General features: G+C 50.3%; 1 protein-coding gene across 1 annotated transcript; it reads right to left on the reverse strand.

The window, feature by feature from the left end:
- Positions 1–630: 630 nt before the first annotated feature.
- CSF1R (colony stimulating factor 1 receptor) lies at positions 631–20878 on the reverse strand. Its single transcript, XM_080627254.1, has 21 exons — positions 20714–20878; positions 15706–15951; positions 14608–14892; positions 13948–14084; positions 13051–13210; positions 12076–12265; positions 10964–11079; positions 10613–10733; positions 9774–9961; positions 9089–9201; positions 6973–7099; positions 6407–6511; positions 5985–6095; positions 5569–5731; positions 4919–5019; positions 4653–4771; positions 3811–3933; positions 3578–3689; positions 3248–3347; positions 2585–2690; positions 631–2092 (listed from the first exon to the last, which is right to left on the reverse strand). The coding sequence occupies exons 1-21, from the start codon at positions 20760–20762 to the stop codon at positions 1961–1963; spliced, it is 2904 nt and encodes a 967-aa protein (XP_080483380.1). The 5' UTR covers positions 20763–20878; the 3' UTR covers positions 631–1960.
- Positions 20879–21560: the final 682 nt, after the last annotated feature.

A 21560-nucleotide genomic window follows, 5' to 3' on the forward strand; every position in this document is an offset into this window, starting at 1 on the left:
TTGGGGAGCTGCAGTGGGAAAGGGCACAAGCACTGTGTGCACATACCTCATGACTCTGCTCTGCACTGCCAGGGTGATGAGGAAGAGCCTGGTGTTCTGAGAGGAGCCGCTTGAAACATGGCTTGGGCCACCTCACCAGAGTGTCAGGTAAAATTATCCTGCTAAATAGAGCTGAGGTATAGTTCTTATAAGCTCTTCTGCAGATGTCAACTCCCCTGTTCTTGTTCTGCATTTCTTTTCCCAGGGCAGCTCCTGAGGTGACTTTCAGAGGAGGTCTGCAGCACATGACAGTAATTTCTCTTCAGGATCTGTTTAATAGCCTGGGTAGGAGCTCCTGCTGCATCTAAGCAATTGCTATAAGAGGTTCTGCTGCAGTAACTCCGAGTCTCTGCTCACCAGGGCCGTTCTGCCTCTCCCCTGCCCTTGGTGGCTGCCATGTGCTCATCTCAAATGCAGTGACTGTTGTCAGATGTCCCATCATCACGATTCAAATTACTCCCCCATTATATCCATTCATGGGGACTACATTTTTCCTCTGTTACAGACAGGCCACTCAGAGCAAGTGCTTTAAAATCTTGTTTTTAATAAGTTTTTGCATTACACAAGAGTGAATAGTTTTGAGAACTTGTAATGAGGAAGATGTGTGTCTGAGGAGTTGGGAGCAGAGTTGCAGACCTGTGCTCTGATCCATTCTTCCTTAAGAACAGTTCTTTTAAAGCTCTAGAAGAGACTCATTTTGCTAAACATTTCATTTTTTATAATGCTGACAGATAAATTAGCTTTGTGTTTAGTAAGGAGGAAAGAATCACTCAGTGTTAGCATAAACCCAGGGTTACTATAATCAGAAGTGGCCCACAAGCTAACTGCTGAGGGTATGACCAAGGCCACCTGTGATAGAGTAGTTGTGTCTCACTGTAGTTTGCCTGAGTCCTGTCAGTGCCTGTACCTGGTGTATAGAGCCAGGTGAAGTTAAGATTCATTAGCTACTTCCATTACTGGCACTAGTAGCCCTGAACAAGAGCTCGACGAGCAATAAGTTTAAGGGCATCAGGCCCTAGCTTATGAAAAACTATTCTCTATCTCAGCTGTTCTATTAAAAATACACTCAGGAAAATATGTACAAGAGCATATCTGTGTTTGGGACAAAGGCAGTGATTGCTACATGTTTAATAATGCAGAAGGTTTGTAGGATGTGTGTTGATCATTTCCATATCTGTTTAAGCTGCCGTTCTTTCCTGGATTGGGGATGTGTTCAGTGCTGACATGGAAGTGCACCAGTTATGCCTGTGTTTTACCTGAGAAATAACTGCCCTTCATCCCCAGGTTCACGTAACCCTGGGGCTGGCTTCTTGGCTCGCTTCACCCAAACACTCCCTGCCAAAGCATCAGCTGTGTAGAGGTAGATTGGGTGAGGAAATGTAGAGGTTAATGTGTATTTAATGCTAAGTAGAGGCTTTACCTGTATCTAAACACTCACTCTGCACCATCCAGGGTCAGACTGGCAAAGGGAAGAGAGCAGGACCACCAAGAAAGAGGACTGCTTCTGCTGTGTGAAGTAGTTCCAGCTTCAAGATGTGCTCATAAAACACAAGGGTTCAGTTGTGGGAATGTCTTACTTGGCTGCAACTAGCATTTGAAAAACCCTACAAAACCAAACCACTCACAGCCCCACTGGGGATGGGGAGGCAGGTGCCAGGGACCTCTCTGTATCTTGTAGAGATGTAGCATGTTCCCATCCTCACAACCTATGCTACGCTTCAGGTAAGGCCTCAGGGACCCCATGGTGAGTCTTGGTTTTGAGTCACTCTAGCACTGTCATTTCAGTGAGGGAGTCAGTAACACTCATACTTCAGAAGAAGAAGGAGAGCCAAAGCTGAAGGCATCTTTGTCCTAGGGCAGGGCAGCACCATGCACTCTGCAGATCCAGGAGGGTGGGATCCACCCGGGGCAATGGTACCAGCTAACAGAACTGGTAGTTGTTGCCCTTGAGAAGGGGCTGCCCGCTGTCCTCCTGCTCACAGGACTCCTCGCAGCAGCCAGAGGTATCACAGCCACTGTCTTCCTCGGTGGTGGAGGGGAGGTTGGTGTAGTCCTTGAAATCAAGAAAAGACAAAAACCCCACCCCAAGTGTGTTTCAGTCCCTTCAGTGGTGTAGGACATCAGAGGATGACCAGCTAGGGCTGGATGCTCAGTCAGCGCTGCCCTTTGTGCCCACAAGGCATGGCTAGCCCATGCTTTTGTGAAGCTGCAGGATGGCTAGTGATAAAGGAGTGTGCCTTTTGTCCAATCCAGGTGAATGGGATGGGGCAGGGCTGCTGTCCTGACAGTAGTATCGCTACCCCTATTGCTGCCCATAGGGGTTGCTGCAAAGCAGCTGTATTTCTTTGTCCAGCCTCCTTCGGTCATGGTGGGGAGTGGCTTAACCCTTGCGCACAGGGAAGTCTGGATGCCTTTCTGCACTGCCCACCAGCACTAAACTGGTTCCATCAGTTAAAGGCAAGGACCAGCACCAGGGGAGTTGCCCAGAAGCTAGGTTCATGTAGGAGGAAAGCACATCTCCCCCATTCTCTTCAAAAGTCCTCACCTGCTCCTTATGCACCTCCAGTTCTTTCTGGATGAAGCAGCCGATCTGATCGAAGGTAGGTCTCTCTGTGGGCTCCAGGCTCCAGCACGCCTGCATGATGGTGTACCTGCAGAGCCAAACAGGGACAGGATGGCTGCACTGTCCTGCTGCAGGCTCTGTGCTTCCTTGTGCTGTACTCTCTATTTCAGGCACACAGTACTGAGCAGTCCCCTGACTATAAAACCCAGGGTCAGTACATGTGCAGTACTCCAGGTAAAGGTGAACATGGAAGTGGATAAACTAAGGAGCTTTATGCCTTCAGTACTATATTCTTTAAGGTTAAACTCATTACCTTCCTATAACCTACTCAGACTTGTCTTACAGTCCTAGAGTCAAAACTAGCTGACTTTAAAAGGAAGAAAACCCACCAAGGCCAGGAATGTAACATATAACATTAAGCGCTCCCATCTTTCTGTCCATAAGCAGGAGATAGTGGATAGAGAGTCCTAACTGACTGCTTCAGGTCCTGCTTTCCTACAGGAGCAAGGAGCAGCCAGGAGGATCCAACCTGAAGCTCAAGGGCATACACTGCTGGACCAAGGTCTCAGTGCTACCTTCCTGCCCCCTAGGAAGCAGCTCCAGCGACCCTGTCACCCCTAGTGTCACTTTAGCACATCCACTCACATTTCCAAAGGAGCAAAGTCTGGCCTGGCCATCTGGTATCCCTGCTTCACCATGCTGTAGAACTTGCTGTTCACCACCATGCCAGGGTATGGACTTTTACCTGTGACAGTGACAGAAGCAGAGATGGCTCTCAGGTCAGAGCCTGTAACACTCCAGCCTTATAGGGTGGCTAGAGGCAGCCTGGAGCATCGCCTGAGCCACTGCTACTTGTTTTCAGGGAGTTCTGAGTTACAGTAAATCATCCAGGATCCATTTCTTTGGAAACTCTTTTGTTGAGGCAATGGTAAAGCCATGGAAAACAAGAGGTTTGTAAGCTCAGTTCTTTCTTACCAAGGGAGAAGATCTCCCAGAGAAGGATGCCATAAGACCACACATCGCTCTGCACTGTGTAAATGCAGTCAAAGATGCTCTCTGGGGCCATCCACTTCACGGGCAGGCGGGCCTGGAAGAGCAGAGAGTCCTGCAGCCTGGGACAAGCTGGCAGCTTACCCTATCCCACATCCTTCATGCTCCAGCTGCACCCTTCCCTTGTACCTTCTCTTGTCCCCATTTCAATTACTTACATTGCCTTTTACAACATAATTCGAGTCATTCATGATATCGCGGGCCAGGCCAAAGTCACAGATCTTGGCTACCCGTCCATCTGATATGAGCACATTCCTGGCTGCTAAATCACGATGGATGCACTGGAGAGAAGAGAGCACAACTGAGGTCCAGCCAACATCCCCCAGCAGTCCCAGCTAATTCCCTACAGCCCAGGGCCTGTCACTGAAACAACACTTAACAGAGGCAAAGGGAACATGTACTGCTTGAAAAGTCCCTGCGACAGGCACTGTGTCACGTACAAGGAGTACAGGCTCTGCAATGCTGGTGCAACATAACATTTCATGCTATAGTTGCTCATGGGGCCATCATCTTTCCCGTGGGAGGAGGCTCGGAAGGAGGGGCTGTTGACACTGTGTCCTCATCTCTGAAACAGTCACACAGTGACTCCCTGGTACTCCAAATGAGCCAGCTCTGGCAGACAGCTCAACGGCCACTTTCGGTTCCCTGTCCCTGGGGCAGTGGGGAAGCTGCCAAGGCAAGAAAGCTTCACATCAAAGTTCCTGACCTCATGCAAAAGCTGGGGAGAAGATGGTGAGACCAGCAGGACACATAGCCCTGAGTTCCCATCCTTAACACTGCCCGTAACCCACGGCTCTGAAGGGGACACCAGGCACCATGGCACAGTCTGAAAACCCAGCAAACAGAGCAGAGGCCCATTTCCAGCAGCAGTTTGCTTGAGCTTGGCCACCCCATTCAAAACTATCCCAGCTCCCATGCAGACAAGGATGGACGGTGCCTGCTGCCTGCACTGGCATTTCCCAGTTGGGATGCTGGGAGCAGGTGTTCTGTTGGCACTCACGTTCTTTGATGCGAGGAATGCCATGCCCTGGGCCACTTGGCTGGAGAACTGCAGGAGGTCAGAGAGGTTGAGGGGACGGAGGTCCTCCCTGCTTCCATCTTCTTCCTCTGGGCTTTTCCCTGAAAATTCAAAGTGAAGCTGCAGAGCTGCTGCAAACCTGGCGAGTACCAAAAGCCGTGCTGTGCCCCGGCTCCCCAAGATAAACCAGATGAGGTGGGGCCACGATAAAGAAATCACGGAAACTCGGAAGTGAACCTTTAACTCACCCCTGGCTTGCGCAGAATCTGATGATGCTGAAGATGATGATGATGACACAGGCTTCATTTCAACATACATTTCCAAACCCTGGCTCGAAAAGCCACTGTCACTGAGTGAGAACCAAGAGAGATGGAGGCAGGCTGTTAACAACCCTCCAGCAGTACCTTCTGCCCTTCACATCCACTGAGAGAAGAAACCACGTCCCTGCCTGCAGGAAGTGGCTTAGCCTGGGGCTTGAGGATGAAGGGAAAGTCAGTGTTGAGGCCAATTCAGAAAGGGGACCGAGGTGCCTTGTGGTGTGAGAGTTCAAATACTGCTACCCTTTCATCAAGGGGCTGCCTATAAAGGAATGATGGGGAATGCTCAGCCTCCTGTTCTACAAAACCCATGTGCCCAAAAGTGCAGGAAGTGAGAAAGTTTTGATTCCAGATTGTGGGAGGACAGACTGGATTGAAATACGCGTTTATTCTGGGGTATTCAATGACTGCTGCCAAACACTAAAAAACCTGGATGTGTAACCAAATCGAAACATACACAACCCCAGCGGCTTTTACATCCTGGTGTTCTGCAAATCACCAAAGCTTTGGCCTCAATCTTTCCCCAGCACGCTTCTCCCAGCAAGTACCCGGTCCTGTGGCCACCTGAACTCTGCTCTTACCTCCGGATGTATTTCTTCTCTAGGTCAATGTTTTTGTAATCAGCAGCACTATCTAAAGAGATGTCCAGTGCGGAATCCTGGATAATGATGGATTCAGCCTTCTTCCGGAGGAAGTTCAGCAGATCTCCATAGCGACAGTACTCAGTGATGACGAGGATTGGGCCTGGGAGAGAGGCAGGAAGGGTTAATTAAGAATTGATGTTACTGTGGCCTGTCCTGGGGACTGCTTTTCCTGGCAGGGCAGCAGAACCCACACTGCACATGAGCATGTCTGGAAATGGGCCCTTGCACAGTTACATGTCCAAAAAGCACTGCCAAGATCATCAGCTCTCTGTTGTGAGATGAGGAGAGGGAAGAGCCTCGGAGGGGCAGGCAATGGGAGGTGTCCATGAGGAAGCAGGGCTGTAGGATCCTACCTCCATAGGTACAAGCTCCCAGCAGGTTGACAATGTTCTCATGGTGTCCCAAGTGACTCATGATCTTCAGCTCAGACATGAGAGCCTCCTGCTCATCCGTGTCTGCTGATGCTGTTAAGACAAGAGAGGAAAGGTTGTGTGAAGAAGGGAGGAAAGGGCAAGGAAGAGATGAAAGGAGAGGACAGAAAAAGGTGTAGACACAGGTACAGAACAAAAGGAGGAGACACACTCAAAGGAAATTGCACCCCCTGGGCCTTTGGCCGTGCATGTCCACAAGGGTGGCAGCAGTGTGATTCCAACACCAGTACGTGTCACAGGAACATCCAACAGAAGTGAGAGCACCAACACATGGTGAGCACACACTGCATCCTGCCCAAAGGTTATGGGGGGATTTCAGCCTTTGCAGATTGCACTGGGCTTACACTTTAGCATCTTCACAGCAACTTTGAGGACGGAATCTTCTTTGCCCAGCCCAAAAGCAGTGGCTTCTACCACTTTTCCAAAGGCTCCTGCTCCAAGAGTTTTTCCTGCAAAGGGAATAAAAAATGTGCTTACGAGATGCTTCATAGAAAAAGACTGAGCAGTTGTCCTGCATGAGCCTTGAGGAGGATGTCTGGTGGGAGGGGATTCCTGCTGAGCCCAGGCAAGATGACACATCCCTTAGTCAGGAGCTGGTTAACATCTGAGGGGAACTCTGCTATGAGCAAAGACAGTAGGAAAGTGGCCATGTCCAACCATGGGCTCACCAGCTCTGTACTAGAGGAGGGACATGGTCCTCTCAACCTTCCTCAGAGCAATAGAGGGAGGTTGTACCCTAAGATTTGCCACCCTGTGTGGAAGAGGGCAGCAATGCCTGGTTAAGGATGTTGCTGTAACACCCAGATGCAGCTTTGGATACTGCCCAGTTGCTTTGGCTCTGCCCCTTGGAGCATTTCAGCTCTGTGATGAGCTGCACAGCACCAGGCAAGCAGTGAGGAAAGTTTCTTACCAAACTGGAGGTTATTCCTGGGGAACTCCCATTTCTCATTGTATGGGAGCTGAGTGGGATCGATAAAGATGTAGTTATTCCCTTCACAGGCCTCAATGATCTTCCACCGCACCTGGTACTTGGGTTTCTGTAAGGAAGACACTCCAGTTATTCCATGTTCCTCAAGTCCCAGGGGTTCCCCAGTCCCAGCTCTCACTCTGCAGGCACAGAGGGAAGACAGGCTTCAGTCCATCAAAGACTTCTTGGTTTGAACCTGGACTGAGTGAGACAGGGTCTTTACTGGACAATCTGGTCCCTTTGCTGTTCCAAAGCCCCTCCAAGTCATGACCCACGGCTGCAGGAGTCTCTCTTGCCTCTTACTTAAAGTAGTCCCATGCCCTCACTTGGGATGACAGAGCTGGGATCAGCAAGGTTCCACCAGGCCAGTGTCTGACAGTGCCCAGCTGGGGCTGGAGGGAGATGTCTGCACTGTATCCCCTTCCCTGGTACCCTGTGCTGCTGAGCGCAACAGAACAGTGGGGCTGCCCCAGACCCACCTCCCTTACAGGGGAAAAAAGAAATGGAGAAAGAGAAGTCAGAATTTCTTCTCTTTTCCGTGAATCTCATGGCAGAAGTAACCCAGCAGGGCAGAGACAAGCAGTGCTGGATGGAGCCTGTGAGCAGAGCTTGTGCTGGTTGTCATTCATGTTGAGAGGGCTCAGCAGCCAGGCTGGAGCACAAATACAAATACAGACAGTGAAATAGCTTTGTGTGCGTGGCCTTTGCTCCTGTTCAAGGAGACAGGCAAGGACCACTGTGGTAAAGGCAGTCTCAGATCCATCAAGGCAGACACAGGGTGGAATGACCATGGCTGTGATGGAGACCCTCAGGTCTCAGCTACCAGGAGGTGTGTTCTGGAATGCTTCTCCTCACCACTTCCACATAGTTGCAGAGAAGGATGCAGTGTATGAGGAGATGCTCAAAGCTGGGTTAGCACAGGCATGAGGGACCATAACTGAATCAAACAGATCTGCAGTTTTGATGCAAAGCATCTGCTTGTTTTCTCCCCCACATTGCTTCTATTTTCTTTGCCTGAGAGCTGAACATCCTCACCCATGCAGGCTGCTGAAAAAGGCTCAGACAGGATGCTCCAAGCAGCACAGTTTCTGGTGGAGGACCCTTATAAAAGATGCCACATGCACTCAATGTATTTGCTGTTGTTTGCTGCCAGAGGGTGAGCATTGCTGCTTTCTGCTCCACGATTCCCCTATAGCACTGCAGCTATCAGTCATGGCTAAAGAAGCTCACAGCTGAGATAGGCAAGATCGTTTATAAACACATCCTGCTTCTCTTGGGCTTGCAAGACCTTCCTAAAAGCTATTTCTTCAGAGCTACTTGCACATCAATGCACCCTTCATGTCTCTGGACTACTGGCCCAATACAGCTCTGCCTGTAAACCTGTAGGTGTTTGGGAGAGGGCTCTATTGGATCTTCTGACAACCAGCACCAGAACTTGCTGTGAAATCCGCAGCCTTGATAGGCTGTCAAAGGAAGAGTGCCAAAAGGGAGAGCTGAGAACCAGGAGGTTGTCACCCACTGATGGAGCAGGGGTGGCTGTTGATGGGTACAGCTTATGGAAACAACCAGAAGAAGATTCTAAATGCTGCAAATGAGTCTTGCAGAGAAAATGGGGCAGGTTCTTGTTAAAAATAGTGACCAAGTCTTCCTGGAGACAAACGCCTTCTGACATCATCCTGTTCCCCCATAAAGACAACGTTGCATAAAGCAGGGAGGAGAATAAGAAGTAGCTGCAAGCTGCAAACCACTTTTTTGTTTTCCCCTCTGTAATTCAGACTGTGGATTCAGGCGATCAGAGCGAAACCATCTGCAACTGACAGCACAGAATGAGCACCTTTGACTCCAAGAAACAGTCACATTGACCTCTGGGCTACAGGACTGAGGGAGCAGGGCAGGAGAGGTGTGAACAGAGCAGGTACGGTGCAGGAAACTCATGGGGGAAGCTGGGAGGCAATGGAGATGAGGGAGGCAGTTGCCTGGTGCCTCCAGGCTGAATGCTCCCTGCCTGTGGCTGTCAGCAGAAGCTGGGCAGCCCTTGCTACACAACAGGGAATCTGACCTGGTGGTACTTGTAGAGGAGGAAGAGCAGTAGGAGGAGCAGCAGGACCAATGTGCCGATGCAGGTGGAGAGAATGGGGCTGAAGAGTTTGTTGGGGGGGGCCATGACACTTCCTGGAGGAGAAAAACACAGGAATGAGTTAAACACTCGTATTTCAACTGTATCTCTATAGGCATTTTGCCCAGCTGACCACTTAAGCTTCCCCCGTATGCAACACAACCCAGCACTGGCCTCAGAGACACCCTAAAATGCTGTTGGAAACTGAGAAAGGTTCTTGTTGCCAAACTTAAAGCTGCAATGGCTCCCCTCATGCGCCCAATTTCCACACGAACAGCACCAGGTACTGGTCAGACTGACTGGGGGCTGAGATTTGTGCAGCAAGAACAGTCCCATCAAAAGATGCAACCCCTGGATTCCAGTGGGCAGCAGCTCCTGCACTCTGGAGCTGGGTCTTGCAATTATAAGGTGTTCATGGCATGGCTCAGCCTTTGCCCTGCCAGCAATTCCCACATGGCTCCCAGGACTGACAAATGCCAAAGCCTCCCCGCTCCTGGGAGAACAGGGGGCTTGTGGAATCTATTCCACCTCTCATGAAAGACAACAGGGATATACGTATAGAAAGATGGGTCCTCAAAAAGCCCCCACATCCTTCCCCACTCTGCCAAGCTACCAGTTAGTATCTTACTGGTGATGGTGAATGAGTGAAGCATGTCAGAAGCGTTCCCCTCTCTGTTAATGGCCATACAACAGAAGGTGAAGTTGGCACCCAGCTCCTGGAAGGGGATGCTGCTCTCCACCTCCATCTCTCGGAAGGGCAACACGTTCACCACTTGGGGATTGGAGTCATTCAGTAGCAGCCTATAGTCCTCGTATCTGCAGAGATACCAAGCAGGAGAGAATGAGTGTTCCTTGCAGCCCAGTTGCTCATAAATGAATTGGTGCCTGTATCAGTCTAGGGAGGAGAAAAGGGAATTAATGATTGCAGTTCTGTGAGATTTATTACTCTCTGCCCAGCTAAAGACCTGTCCGTTAACATCAAATCCCTGTATAGACAGAGCCTTGACTGTCTTTATGTGGCTACAGCTGTGTTCTGCCAGCAGTTCCCTCCTTGAATGGGTGTGAGACCCAGCAACCCCTGACCAGGCAGCTGCTGTTGCCTCCATCACACTGTAGCTCGGTAATCCTGTGCTCTGTGGAGCTTTAGGCCTGCGGAGGCCCCAGAAAGATGACTAGGGCCAGCCAGGATGCAGCTCTACAGTGGCATACACCAGGGCGCTTTTCCAAGGGATCCAAATGTTCCTCAGAAAAGCACTGGGAGAACATGAATCACAGGTGGCTGAACTCTTCAAGGTCAGGACATTAGAAACAGTACCTACTCCTCAGTCCCCAGGGACCTTTTTAAGAGGGCAGCATCCCTGTTGCTGTTACTGAACAGGCTCTACTACATTACCCGCTCCGCAAATGTCAGCATAGCAAGAGGAACTGTGCACCTTGGAGGTGCTCAGTCTCCTGGGCATTTCTTACCTGTCAGAGTGAATGGGGCACTGGTACCACTCAATGCGTGGGGCAGGGTAGCCGATGGCCATGCACTGAAGGATGCTGGAGTCATTGGCTGCCACCCTGATTTTGCAGAGCCTTGGAGGAGCTGTTGGGGAAGGCACATGAACAGTGAATGCTATGACCACATTCTCTGTGCTCTGATTTACTTTCCATGTGCGCAACAATAAAACACCAGGAAGCCCTGTGCTATGCATGGGTTTGGATTGTGTTGTGTGAGCACTGGGCTGCAAGCATCCTTGTAGTCCATCCTACCTGCTGCCAGCTGGGCAGCAGCCCCAGGGCAAGCAGAATGAAAGAGCAATGCCAGGCACTTACATTTCACGGAGATACTGAAGGTAATTGATGCATTGGTTTCATTGTTGATGGCATAAAACATATAGAGACCTCCTTCTCCTTCCTGCAGGCGGTTCAGGAAGAGCGTGGTGTTATACCTGCTCACACAGAGAGTAAACACCATGAATAAGCTGTTCTGAGGAAACCCAGGCACTCACAGTCTTTGCTCAGTGAGATGCTGCTGCTTCCCATGCCCTGGAGTGGGTGAACACTTCCCAGCATTGATCCCAGCTTTTGCTACTTCTTCTGCAGGGTAAGCAGGGAAGGTCTGATCTTCCCTAGAGGAAAGACCTTTTGCCATCAAGTGTACACCACTTCTGAAAGGCAGTGGTGGGTGAAAGCTCAGAAAGAAGAGTTTAACATCTGAACCATCATCTTTGAAGGCCCAGAGGATGCTGGTCCTCCTGCCTTTGGCAGAATGAGTTATTGCATTTCTTAGCCCATCAAGTCACAGTCCCTACTGCCCACTCCATTCTGCCCCAGCCCATTTCTCAGACCCCAGTGCAAGAGATAATTTGCCCTAAAGCCATTCTGCTTTGCTGAGTGGTGCAGTTCCTCTTGTGGATTATTTTTGTTTTCTAAGAAAATGAAAGGGGAATTACTCCCTTTCTTTTGGTCTCCTTTTGGCCTCAGTTGGCTGGAGGCTTTGGAAGAGCAGGCCTGTGCCTTCCTTTAGGTCCTATGGCTCCTCTTGACGTGGGTGCACAGTGCCGCTGGATGCATACACTATCCAGACCTCAGAGTATGGGAGAGGTCTGAGAAGCCCCAGGGGAATTCAGTGTTTTGTACTGTTCATCCACCCCTGCAATTTCTTCCTGCAAGGAGAGTGCACACTTGAACAACCAGACCACAAATGGGATCTGACTTCAGCAAGGTTTTCTATAGAGAAGGCTGCCAAGTTAGACAGAGGTGGTGTCCTCCTTGGTCTGCTCAGAGCTGCTCACTGTGGTTTGCTAATAATAATATTGTAAAGAGAAGACCGAAAGGCAGAACAGTTCCCCTCTTCAAATCCAGAGTGTTCTGTCTGCCTGTATCACAAGGAAAGCCTTGTTGGAAACATGCCATGGCCAGGGTATAAGCCATAAAGCGCATACCTGTTGTTTCCAGGGATCATCTGACCCTGCAGTGGGGTGCTCTCAGTGTTCTTCAGGGGGTTTGTGTGCTCCCAGCCCCAGTGGAGAAGTTTTGGGTAAGCCTCAATCTGGACCTGCAGCATCAGACTCTCTCCTAAAGAAACCTCCTGGCTGGTGGCTTGCAGTGGGGCGAGGAACACGTAACCTCTCTCTGAAGGAAGGAAGAGAGCATGGCCATCAGCAAGCATGTCCGGAGACATGGAATAAACTCGTATCAGCTTCGTAAATGGATTGTTTCTGGAAAGGGCAGCTTCAGCAGTGAGACTGCAGGAGGGAATGAGGCATTACACAGGTCATGTTGCCAGAGGAGTATTTGTAAGTGGCTGCTCTGTGATGGCAGCTTGGATTACACTCTGCCTGAGGAGAGCTGGAAAACCTTAATGAACAGGCAAATAGGTTTTACATGCCATATCCTAGTAAGTGATGAGGCTAAAACTGTATCTCCTGATCACCTGTAGAAGACAGGCTGCTGAGCTGAACTGCTGGCTTCTCACTCGGAAACAGACCAAGCCCTTTCTAAGCCATGGTCTGCAGCAACTTTGGGTCATCAGCAAACCCCAGGTATGAGCTGCAAGGATGAATTTTCCTTCTTGAGGTACAAACAAGCATATAATATACCCAAATCCTCTTATGTGGATCTGTTTCTGGAAGAGACAAAGATCCATTCTCTGCTCATATGGCTTGCTCTGCTTTGTAGCCAGCCTTTCCTGGTCTTCAGCATAACCTTGCCCCATTCTTTTTGTTGTAAAGATTTTTATAAACACACAGAAACTGAGCAGAGGTTTCAGGTGTTTCACCCACAATCCAAAACCCCTCAAGACGCAGAAGGAACACCAGGTCTTTTCCTAGCAGCTCCGCAGTTCTCAAGCACAAGCAAGAACCATGTTTCCAACAACAAAACTAGGAACAGGATAGGGGCAGAATCAAGGCGCTCACCTACTACTTGAAGCATTGTGGAGGCATTCCTGACTCCTGCTGAATTGTTAGCTATGCAGGTGTACTTCCCACTGTCTTCCATGGACACCGCTGAAACGGACAGGACATCGCTGATGAAGTAGTTCTCATTCTCAAAGCTACGATTCTGAGCTGTCGAGACCTGTCAGGCAGGGAGCGAGCATCAGCCACTTTCTTGGGAGGGAGAAGGTGGAACTGAATATTTATGGCACAAATACCGACCCCCTCTTGTTCTGGGCTTGGTTATGGAGCCTCTGTCAGTGAAAGCCATTTGGGTGGAGACCAAGAGGCATATTAAACTGAAGCATTCAGGGCAGACACTCCACAGCAGTTCAGGTTATAATAGCTGTTGTCAGCCTTTTGACTGCAAGTTGGGCTTACATTGTGTGATCCAAACATATCTTGTACGTTATTTCAACTCCTTAATAATGACATTGGGTGTAATAAGGACTTCTAACAAACCTCATCTAACCACCTAGCAGTTAAAAGCCAGCACCACGGATATTCTGAAGCGCATTCCCTTTCATTACCCATATTTTTCCTCATGGGAATTGGGTGTCCTGAACATGTTTGCTACTTCGTAAGCCCTGGCTTCTAAAGTGGAGAAGCATTGCCTTAGTAGGTACTGTGGCTCCTGCTCCATAAACTCACCTGAGACAATACGCTTTCCTTCACTCTTGCAGCAAGATCCTGACAATGAGCAGGTATTTCCTAACCCTGTGTCGTCCCAAGGAAAGGATGACATTCATATTCATATCCATATTTCTATAGCTTGCTTGAATAGCTGCTTTGGCTGGGCAGCTGAGTTGGGTCTGGGTAGTTCTTACATCTCCCAGTCTCCAGGAAAGCCCTATTCCCCCTTGAAGCTCCACAACTTACATTCTTTGCTGCTGTCTCCCATCTGACATCGTACTTGTGGGAAGGAGCAGTTATTCTGCAGGTGACTTTGAAAGGCTCGCCCACAATTCGCACGTGGTCTATAGGGTCCATCATCACTGACACAGGCTTCTCCAGAGCTACACAAAGGCAAGCATGGAAAGAGTCAACGTCAGCTGGTCCAGAGGCCTCAAGTGCTTTGGAGACTCCCTAGGGCTTGGCTACCTTTTCATTTCTATCCTCTCCAGCCTCTTTACCTTCCCTAGCCTTCTCCTTCCCTAGCAATCATCACTCCTTTAGTGCATGTCTATGGGGGGTAGTACAGGTGGGGGACAGCACAGCAGTCAGCACTGTGAGTTGAAAGGGAAGAGGAATCTTCTGCCATGGGTATGTCCTGAGCATCAGGGCCTGAGGACCTGCAGATCATCAGGGAGATAGGTGGACTTTTTCCTCTGTTCTGAGATAGTGCTGGCAAAGATTTTAACACTGCTGGTAATTTGCCAGGAGCCAATGGAATTTTGCCTCCATTAAATACCCTTTAAAGACTGCAGGTTCAGGTCTTTCCTTCCACTGGTGAGGAGCTTTTCCTTTCCTTTCCTGCCTACTGTGGCCAGCTTAACTATTGCTGTCTCCCTGAGGACACCAGCAACCCCAAGCCTTTACCTTCTTCCACAAGCAGTCTTATTCTTGGCGACTTCTCAATTTTTCCATTTATCACTGCTTGGCATCTGTAAAAGCCCTTCTGCTTGCTTTGCACATTGTACAGTGTCATTCCTTTCTCGGCACTGAAAGAATAGTTGGTCCCAGGTGGGAGATGAGAGCCGCCATCCATTATCAGAGTCACACCGGATCCATACTCGGGGGCCGTGATAAGACAGGGCAGCTCAGCGTTACCACCCCTGGTCACACCAACCCGGAAAGTCAGGGTGTTCCACACGTTATTGGGATCTGTTCAGGAGGAAAGGTCGGCCAAGGAATGGGATCAGAAAATGCATCAGAAACACATCCCAGCAAAGGCAAGTCTCCAGCACTGCTGCCCAGTGGGAGTTCGATTCTGGGGCAGCCCTGCTCAACGCCTGCCTGATTTTTATTCAAGCTATTCAGCCTCCAAAAACCCACACGACAAGCCCAATTTCAGCCAAGGCATTTGAGGAGAGCACAGCAACCAACCCGTAAAGGCACACAGGCAGAGAGCCTGGGAAGTATGCTTACTTCTAATTAAACTATTCGCCATGGTTTTAGTTTCAGTTACCAGGCCTCCAGCTTTCCTGCCCAGGGTAGAATCTCTGGTACAAGGGAAGAGGTCAACTCAAGTGATGGAGCTACCACAGTGTAACTTCTTCTGGGGTAAAAGAATATTTGGGTTTCAGGTCATGTTGTAAGGATGTGATTCATGCGATTCTGTCCCTTATCTGGGGTACTGTTAATATGGTCTCTGATTTCCAGATCTCACTGTTCATAACACACCAACCAGACTTTCATCATGGTTTTTTGGGAAGGAAAGCCAAGTGAAATGGAGGGAGAGGTTCCAGCCATTCCCACACATGCAGGAGATGCAGCTCTGTACCCCAGTGCTTCAGCCCCATGCCCCATTTTATGTGGGTTTGCACAGTTGTGGGTGAGCCACTGCCTCACAAGGAGCCTGCACTGGTCCCCAAACACACACACAACCGCAGCCATAGAAAGGAGCTGTGTAATGGCCATGGACCCTGGAATGGGGCTCTTCTGCCAGCGTAGGTTGGAAGAGGGAAGCATGGTTACCTCGCACAAACAGATGCACAGTTGCAATGCTCTTGTCGCTGCTGTTGACATAAGCACACACGTAGGTGCCTGTATCCCTGTAAGTGGTCTTGGGAATGCTGAGCGTGCTGCTGGTGTCATTGCTGAATACATCCTTTTTGGTTTGCCATTCAACTTTGGACTTCCCTGAGCAGTGCAAGGTGACTGGATCACCTGTGCTGACAACCAGCGCAGAGACGTCAGGACTGATCACCAGGGATGCTGAGCCTACAAAGGAAAAGGAAAGAGTGAGGATGCAAAAATGGTCCTTAAAGATGCTCTGTTGGAGTTCACACTGCTGAGTATGGAGTAGCTCAGCATCAGGAGGAGGCTGAGCTTGAGATTCAGACAGGCTGTCATCACTGTATTCTCTATCCACCAGACAGACACAGCTGATACTCCAAGGAATGAATTCAGGGAAGACAGAAACCCCACATGTGAACATTTCGAGTACTGGGACAGGAAAATTGATCATCTGGAGCTGATAAGGTCTGAGGTTAGCTTGCGAATTGTTCCTGCTGGGTTTTGCCTCATCTTACAACAGTTTTCCTTTTGTGACAAAGCTGGAGCTACTAAATGAACTGGGTTAGCCCATAGCACCATTTGGTGAAGTTTAGATAAGGTTTAGTGAATGGGGCTCTCTGTTGCTGCGATGAGCTCAAACAGACCTGAAAAGCTTATGCAGAGCTGGAGGTCAGTGTGTGCCCTTGCACTGGCTTTTTGGTTACCAGGTACTAGATTTTGATGGACACCAACTTACGCCTTGTCATGGAACCACACAGTACATTCTCCTCCCAGATACCATCAAAACATTACAAAGTGAGTCAGCATTATTATTATTATCTATTATCTATTATCTATTATCTATTATATGTGGGAAACTGAGGCACAGGAAAGTTGAACAGCTCGTGAAAGCCCATGGCTGCAGTTGTAGATAAGCACTCTGGGCCATGCTGACAGTGGCATCGCAGCCCATCTGGGTTTCCAATGCCATCTCTACATTGAAGATGGCTTCTCTGCTGGCTGAATAAAGGGGAACCAGGGTCCCACTCCAGCCTTTAGTGTCAGGGGGAAATATTCTTTCCCTGTTTTGCCGTGTCAGTGAGTTCTTTGAGTCACCACCTATATTTAGGGTGGGGGGGAAGTGAGAAATGAATCAGTGCCGTGGGGCTGGGGAAGCAGTGGTACTGCCACCCCCACGGCAGGCCTTTGGGAGGACAGGAAACACATTGCAAAGGGCTATCTGTGCTCAGGGGGCTCCGCACCCCCCTCCAGCCTCTATCCAGGGCTATTCTCTCACTTCTGCTTTCCCTCCCAGACGCTAACAGCTTAAAGGGACACACACCCAGGTTCAAATAACATGAAGTATAAAGGTAGCTGCACAGTTTATCGATTTGATGCTCTTTGCAGAGGAGGTCACTGCAGGCTGTGCTCCTCTGGGGAGGTGGCAACAGAAACAGGGGCTGGGTTTGGTCTTGTGATGGTCAAACTCTGCAGCAGACTGCTCTGAACTCATAGGAGCTCTTTAGTTGAATGATCTGAAGTCTAAATGAGGTGGGAGAGGGAAAAGCACCCTATAATGACACCGTTAATCCAGCTACGTATACGTATATATATAACATACATGTTCCTTCAAGGGAAAGAGCGGTCAGATGTGACAGCCCTTGTTGCAGGGAGGAGGGAAGAGAAGGCTGCTATGGTCTTGGGTAGCAAAGACAGTTTAAAGCAAATCCATTCTCTGGTGCTGCTTTAGACACTGCCCCTGTAACACAACAGCAGAAGCAGCATCCAGCCCTGCTCACAGCTCATGTGGTGAGCAAGACTATGTCCAGGGTACAAATGTGCCCTGTGCTTCCAGCTGTGCTCAGGGTGTAACATCAGAGCCCATCCATAAGAGCTCAAGAGCATCATTTAAGCAGTCTTGGATGGATGCTTCCCTCCATGCAACGAGGGATTGAGAACATGAGACTCAAGGCCTTGGAGAGTGTTGCTGGTGCATGACAATGATATAGTTGTCCAGGGGAAACCCAAACAAGGCCTGGATCAACTTGACTGTCCCTGTGGGGAGCAGCAGAGGACACGGAGCTTCGGAGCATGGAATATTTGACGTTTTATCTGTTGGGGTTTTTTTGTTCGGGTTTGCGTGCGTGATGCCTTTATCTTTCTGTGGAAAGAGGAAAAGCCTCATTTATTCCCAAAGTGGAGAAAAACATATCCCAGAATCCTTCACAAAACCACATTTTCCACATACATGAGGTACAAGATTCCTCCCTTTTTGGTGTGTTTTCTAGCAGGCCTTGACACATTTCTGTTGCTTTAGCTCTCATTGAATGCTTATCCCTCCTTTCTGCTTCAGCTACCCCTTCACATCCAAGGCTTCAGCATCATTTGATGGGGTACACAAGCTCTTTGATGCAGAGCTGCAGTCAAACTGGCTCAGGGAGGAGAGGCCATGTTTTAGCTGGTCCTTGGTTTGGCCACATCAGGAAGACAGGAAAAACAAGAGTCACATCACTCTGCATCCTTGTTGTCATCATCCTCCACTGAGATACTGTGGCCAGAAAAGGGTCAAGGTAGGTGCTCTGTATAACAGTGAAGAAGCCAGCAGCCTTCAGGCTGTCACTGGAGGCTCCTATCAATAGCACAACCACCACACAAGTGCAGTGAGGGCAGGCAGGGCAGAGACACTGAATGCAGGTGAAGGGCACGCAAGCATCCACTCCTTTGAGTGTGCTGGGGATAAGTCAGGCCAGCAGGTCCTTATCCAGAATGGGGAAGCAGTGCTGCTGGGCAGGCTCTCTCCCTGCTGACCACGGTGCAATCTTGCATGAAGCCCAAGGATGTCTCTGCTGCTCTCCAGCAGCTTCCGCAGCACTGCCAGGAACTGCTGGCCAATGGTTTTACCACACTTGGGTTGTGTAACCGAGACCTACAGTTACAGCTGCAGGCTCTGTCCCTGCCTCTCCCATGCCAGCCAAAACATTACTTCGTCTGCTGATGGTTTGGAAATGGTGAGGAAGAAGGGAAGGCTGTAACAGAGGTGCCCGAGAACCTTACCACAGAAGCCAGTCATCAGGACCTTGACCAGGGGATAACTAGGCTAAGGTCTGGTCCTGACACTCACACTAGGCATGAGCTCTCCTTGCTCCTCCAACTCAGTGATGGCAAGGAAACGCTTTGTTTGAGGACACCTTCCCCAGAGTCACCCCCAGTATCTGTGAGGCAGGGCACAGGGAAAAGGGTGCTCATCATGTATGTGTTAGGGGTTTCTACCTCAGGAGTTTAAATCACCCCCCATAACAAAAGAAACCCCAGGAAGACCTCTCAAGATGGCCAAAACCACAGATGCGACCTGATCAGGTTTCAAGTCTTCTGCTCGATCTGAAACCGGGATCTGAGCCCCTGACACTCCCCTCAGCAAGAGCCCATGGGTATAATGGGTCATCATACCATGACATACACCATGTCAGCCCTGCTACTGTCAGAAGATGTGCTTGCAGTCCAAGAGGTAGAAGGAAGCTGGGCTCTGACTCCAGCTTGAGGCAATGGCTTTGGACAACCCTGGCACAATGCAGTTTTGTGCTGCAGACGGCCAACTGTGATAGTACTCACACGTGTGTCTGACACCCTTATCAGGCACTGCCTGCCATGTCAGGGTGTCACATAAACATAAGCAATTACAAGCCCTGAAGCCTTCACAACCCAGAAGCCAGCAGAGCAGGCATGGGAAAAGGCATGACAAGCTCAGCGTGACAAAGACATTGCTTGAAGTGAAAAAAACCATGCAGTGCAACAGCAAGTGGGATGCAAATATCCTGGGTGAAAGCATGAACAGTGAAGCGGCTCAAGGATACACTTCCCCCCAGACTACCCCCTTCCAGGAGGGAATCTTACACCAAAGTCTCATTATGCCCCCAAGCAAGCTCAAGAGGAAAGTGCCACACAAGGTTTGAGAGGCTGCCAGCACTTCAGATGTAAGATTAGTAATACTGGTCTGTCTGTTGGGTTGGAAACCTCAGAACAGGCTCAGTGCCTCTTGAGGTTGATGGGTTACTGCCTCTTGGCAATCTCCGCAACCTCATAACCCAGGCGGATTCACCTTTCCCTTTTTGGCTGCCCAAGTTCTGTTTCCATCACATCCCGGCCCCACAGCCCTGCTGTGTGTGCCAGCACCGCCAGAAAACAGCAATCCTCAGACACCCCCAAGGCGCATCCCAAGGTGCCGATGCAGCTGACTTCCAACTCCTTCACTGCAGCCCATGCACCTTCAGCTCCCACCCATTTGGACAAAGGTTTATTTTAGGTATAGCTCTCCTCAGGACACACGTTCTGCTGAACCTCTCCTTCCTCCTGACCCCTACCCAGACCCAAACGGTCTCCCTTCCCCTTCTTCCCATTGCCAAGGCTTTTCCTATGCTATGTGCGCCTTTCCATACCCCTTGGCCTTACCCTGTCAGTGCTGCAGGCAGCCACAGGCCAGCCCTCAGCGCTGCTGGGCTTCAGAGCCAATACAGACTTCTCAACACATCCTCTTCCCACCACTGCCCTCCCTCTATAACGACAATAATAAACCAGCTCTGGATGACCTTCAGAATGCTGCTAAGCCCAGTCTGCACTACATGCCAAGCTGGTGTCTCTCCATGTGATGTCATGGAGCAGACATGCTCTCCTGCCTGCTTTCTTTGAATTCCAGGGCTCCTTGAACCTGTCTACAGCAGCAGTGGCTGCTTCACCCAGCAGCATTCAGAAGCAGGGACCCTCCCAGCCCAGAGCAAGCTTTTGGTGGACACAACTGGGGGCTCAGCTTTGTGCCCATTAGTCCAAGTTCAGCATTGCCCTGTCCCCAGCACCACTGTGGCTGTCACCCCTTCTCACCTGAGGGAGGGATGGAACACCCACACCAGGCACCCAGGAAACCCTCATTACACCCCCAAACTGCCCCAGAGTAGCATGGACACAATGGGGCGCTTTGGGGTGCCAATGGACCTACCGTGCCAGTTGCTGGCTGTGGTGAGCAGCAGCAGGAGAGCAGGACCCATGTCCCCAGGGAGCACGGTGCCCCCAGCACGGAGCAGGGATGCGTTGCAGGATCCTCTCGAGCAGCAGCTCCGTCCCCAGTGGGAGCTTCTCCTTTCTGAGAGACCGCAAGTGAAGAAATTCCCTTTTTTTGTTTGTTTTTGAAGCAGGAGGGCAAAAAACACAAAACAAAGCAGAGCTTTGGGACGTCACCGGGGACAAGCCCCCGCGCAGAGGTGGGGCCAGGCACGCACCCCACTGCTGGTCCCCCACTGCTGTTAGGGTCACCCTAATGCATCAGATTGGGGTTCAGCCCCAGGGACCACTGCACCATGCCAGGGCTTAGGACCGTGCCAATGAGCCCTGACTGTTGCCACCCAAACCCCCAGGGAGTTCTGTACTCTTGGGACACAAAACCCTGCCTTGATGGGCGGACTCCATTTTACCTCAGGCCTGGTGGATCTTGCTGTCTTCAGGTCCTAAGGACCCACACAGGAGCATGGCCATCACCCTCACAACAGGCCCACAGAGATGGTTCAGCCTGGAGCAGCTCCCTGTGAAGAGGGCAGCTTGCTTTGCTTTGACCAAGAGCACAACCCCTGGTGCAAAGAGGGCTCCTGTGGCCACACAGGATCACCCCCAAGCCCCACTCCAGCACCATGCAGAGGAAGGATCAAGCCCAGCCAGCTGCAGGCTTTGCCTTCACCACCCTCGCCAACCAGGAGACACATTGGGCCCAGCCTGCAGACCCTTCCTTGTCCTCAGCAGGCCTGGGGGGACACATGAGAACCCAGCTCTCCTCCTCTCCCAGTACCTCCAAG

This window comes from Psittacula echo (assembly GCF_963264785.1).
Source record: "Psittacula echo genome assembly, chromosome: 11".
In the NCBI taxonomy this organism is placed as follows: domain Eukaryota; kingdom Metazoa; phylum Chordata; class Aves; order Psittaciformes; family Psittacidae; genus Psittacula; species Psittacula echo.

Bases quoted from the DNA above. Each gene is read 5' to 3' on its own strand.
- CSF1R (XM_080627254.1), bottom strand. From the start codon at position 20,762: ATGGGTCCTGCTCTCCTGCTGCTGCTCACCACAGCCAGCAACTGGCAC. The intron at 14,085-14,607 runs GTAAAGGCTTGG...GCCTTTGTGTAG, and splicing joins AAGACTGCTTGTGGAAGAAG to CTCTGGAGAAGCCTGTGTCA. The intron at 3,348-3,577 runs GTAAGAAAGAAC...TCACTGTCACAG, and splicing joins CTGGGAGATCTTCTCCCTTG to GTAAAAGTCCATACCCTGGC.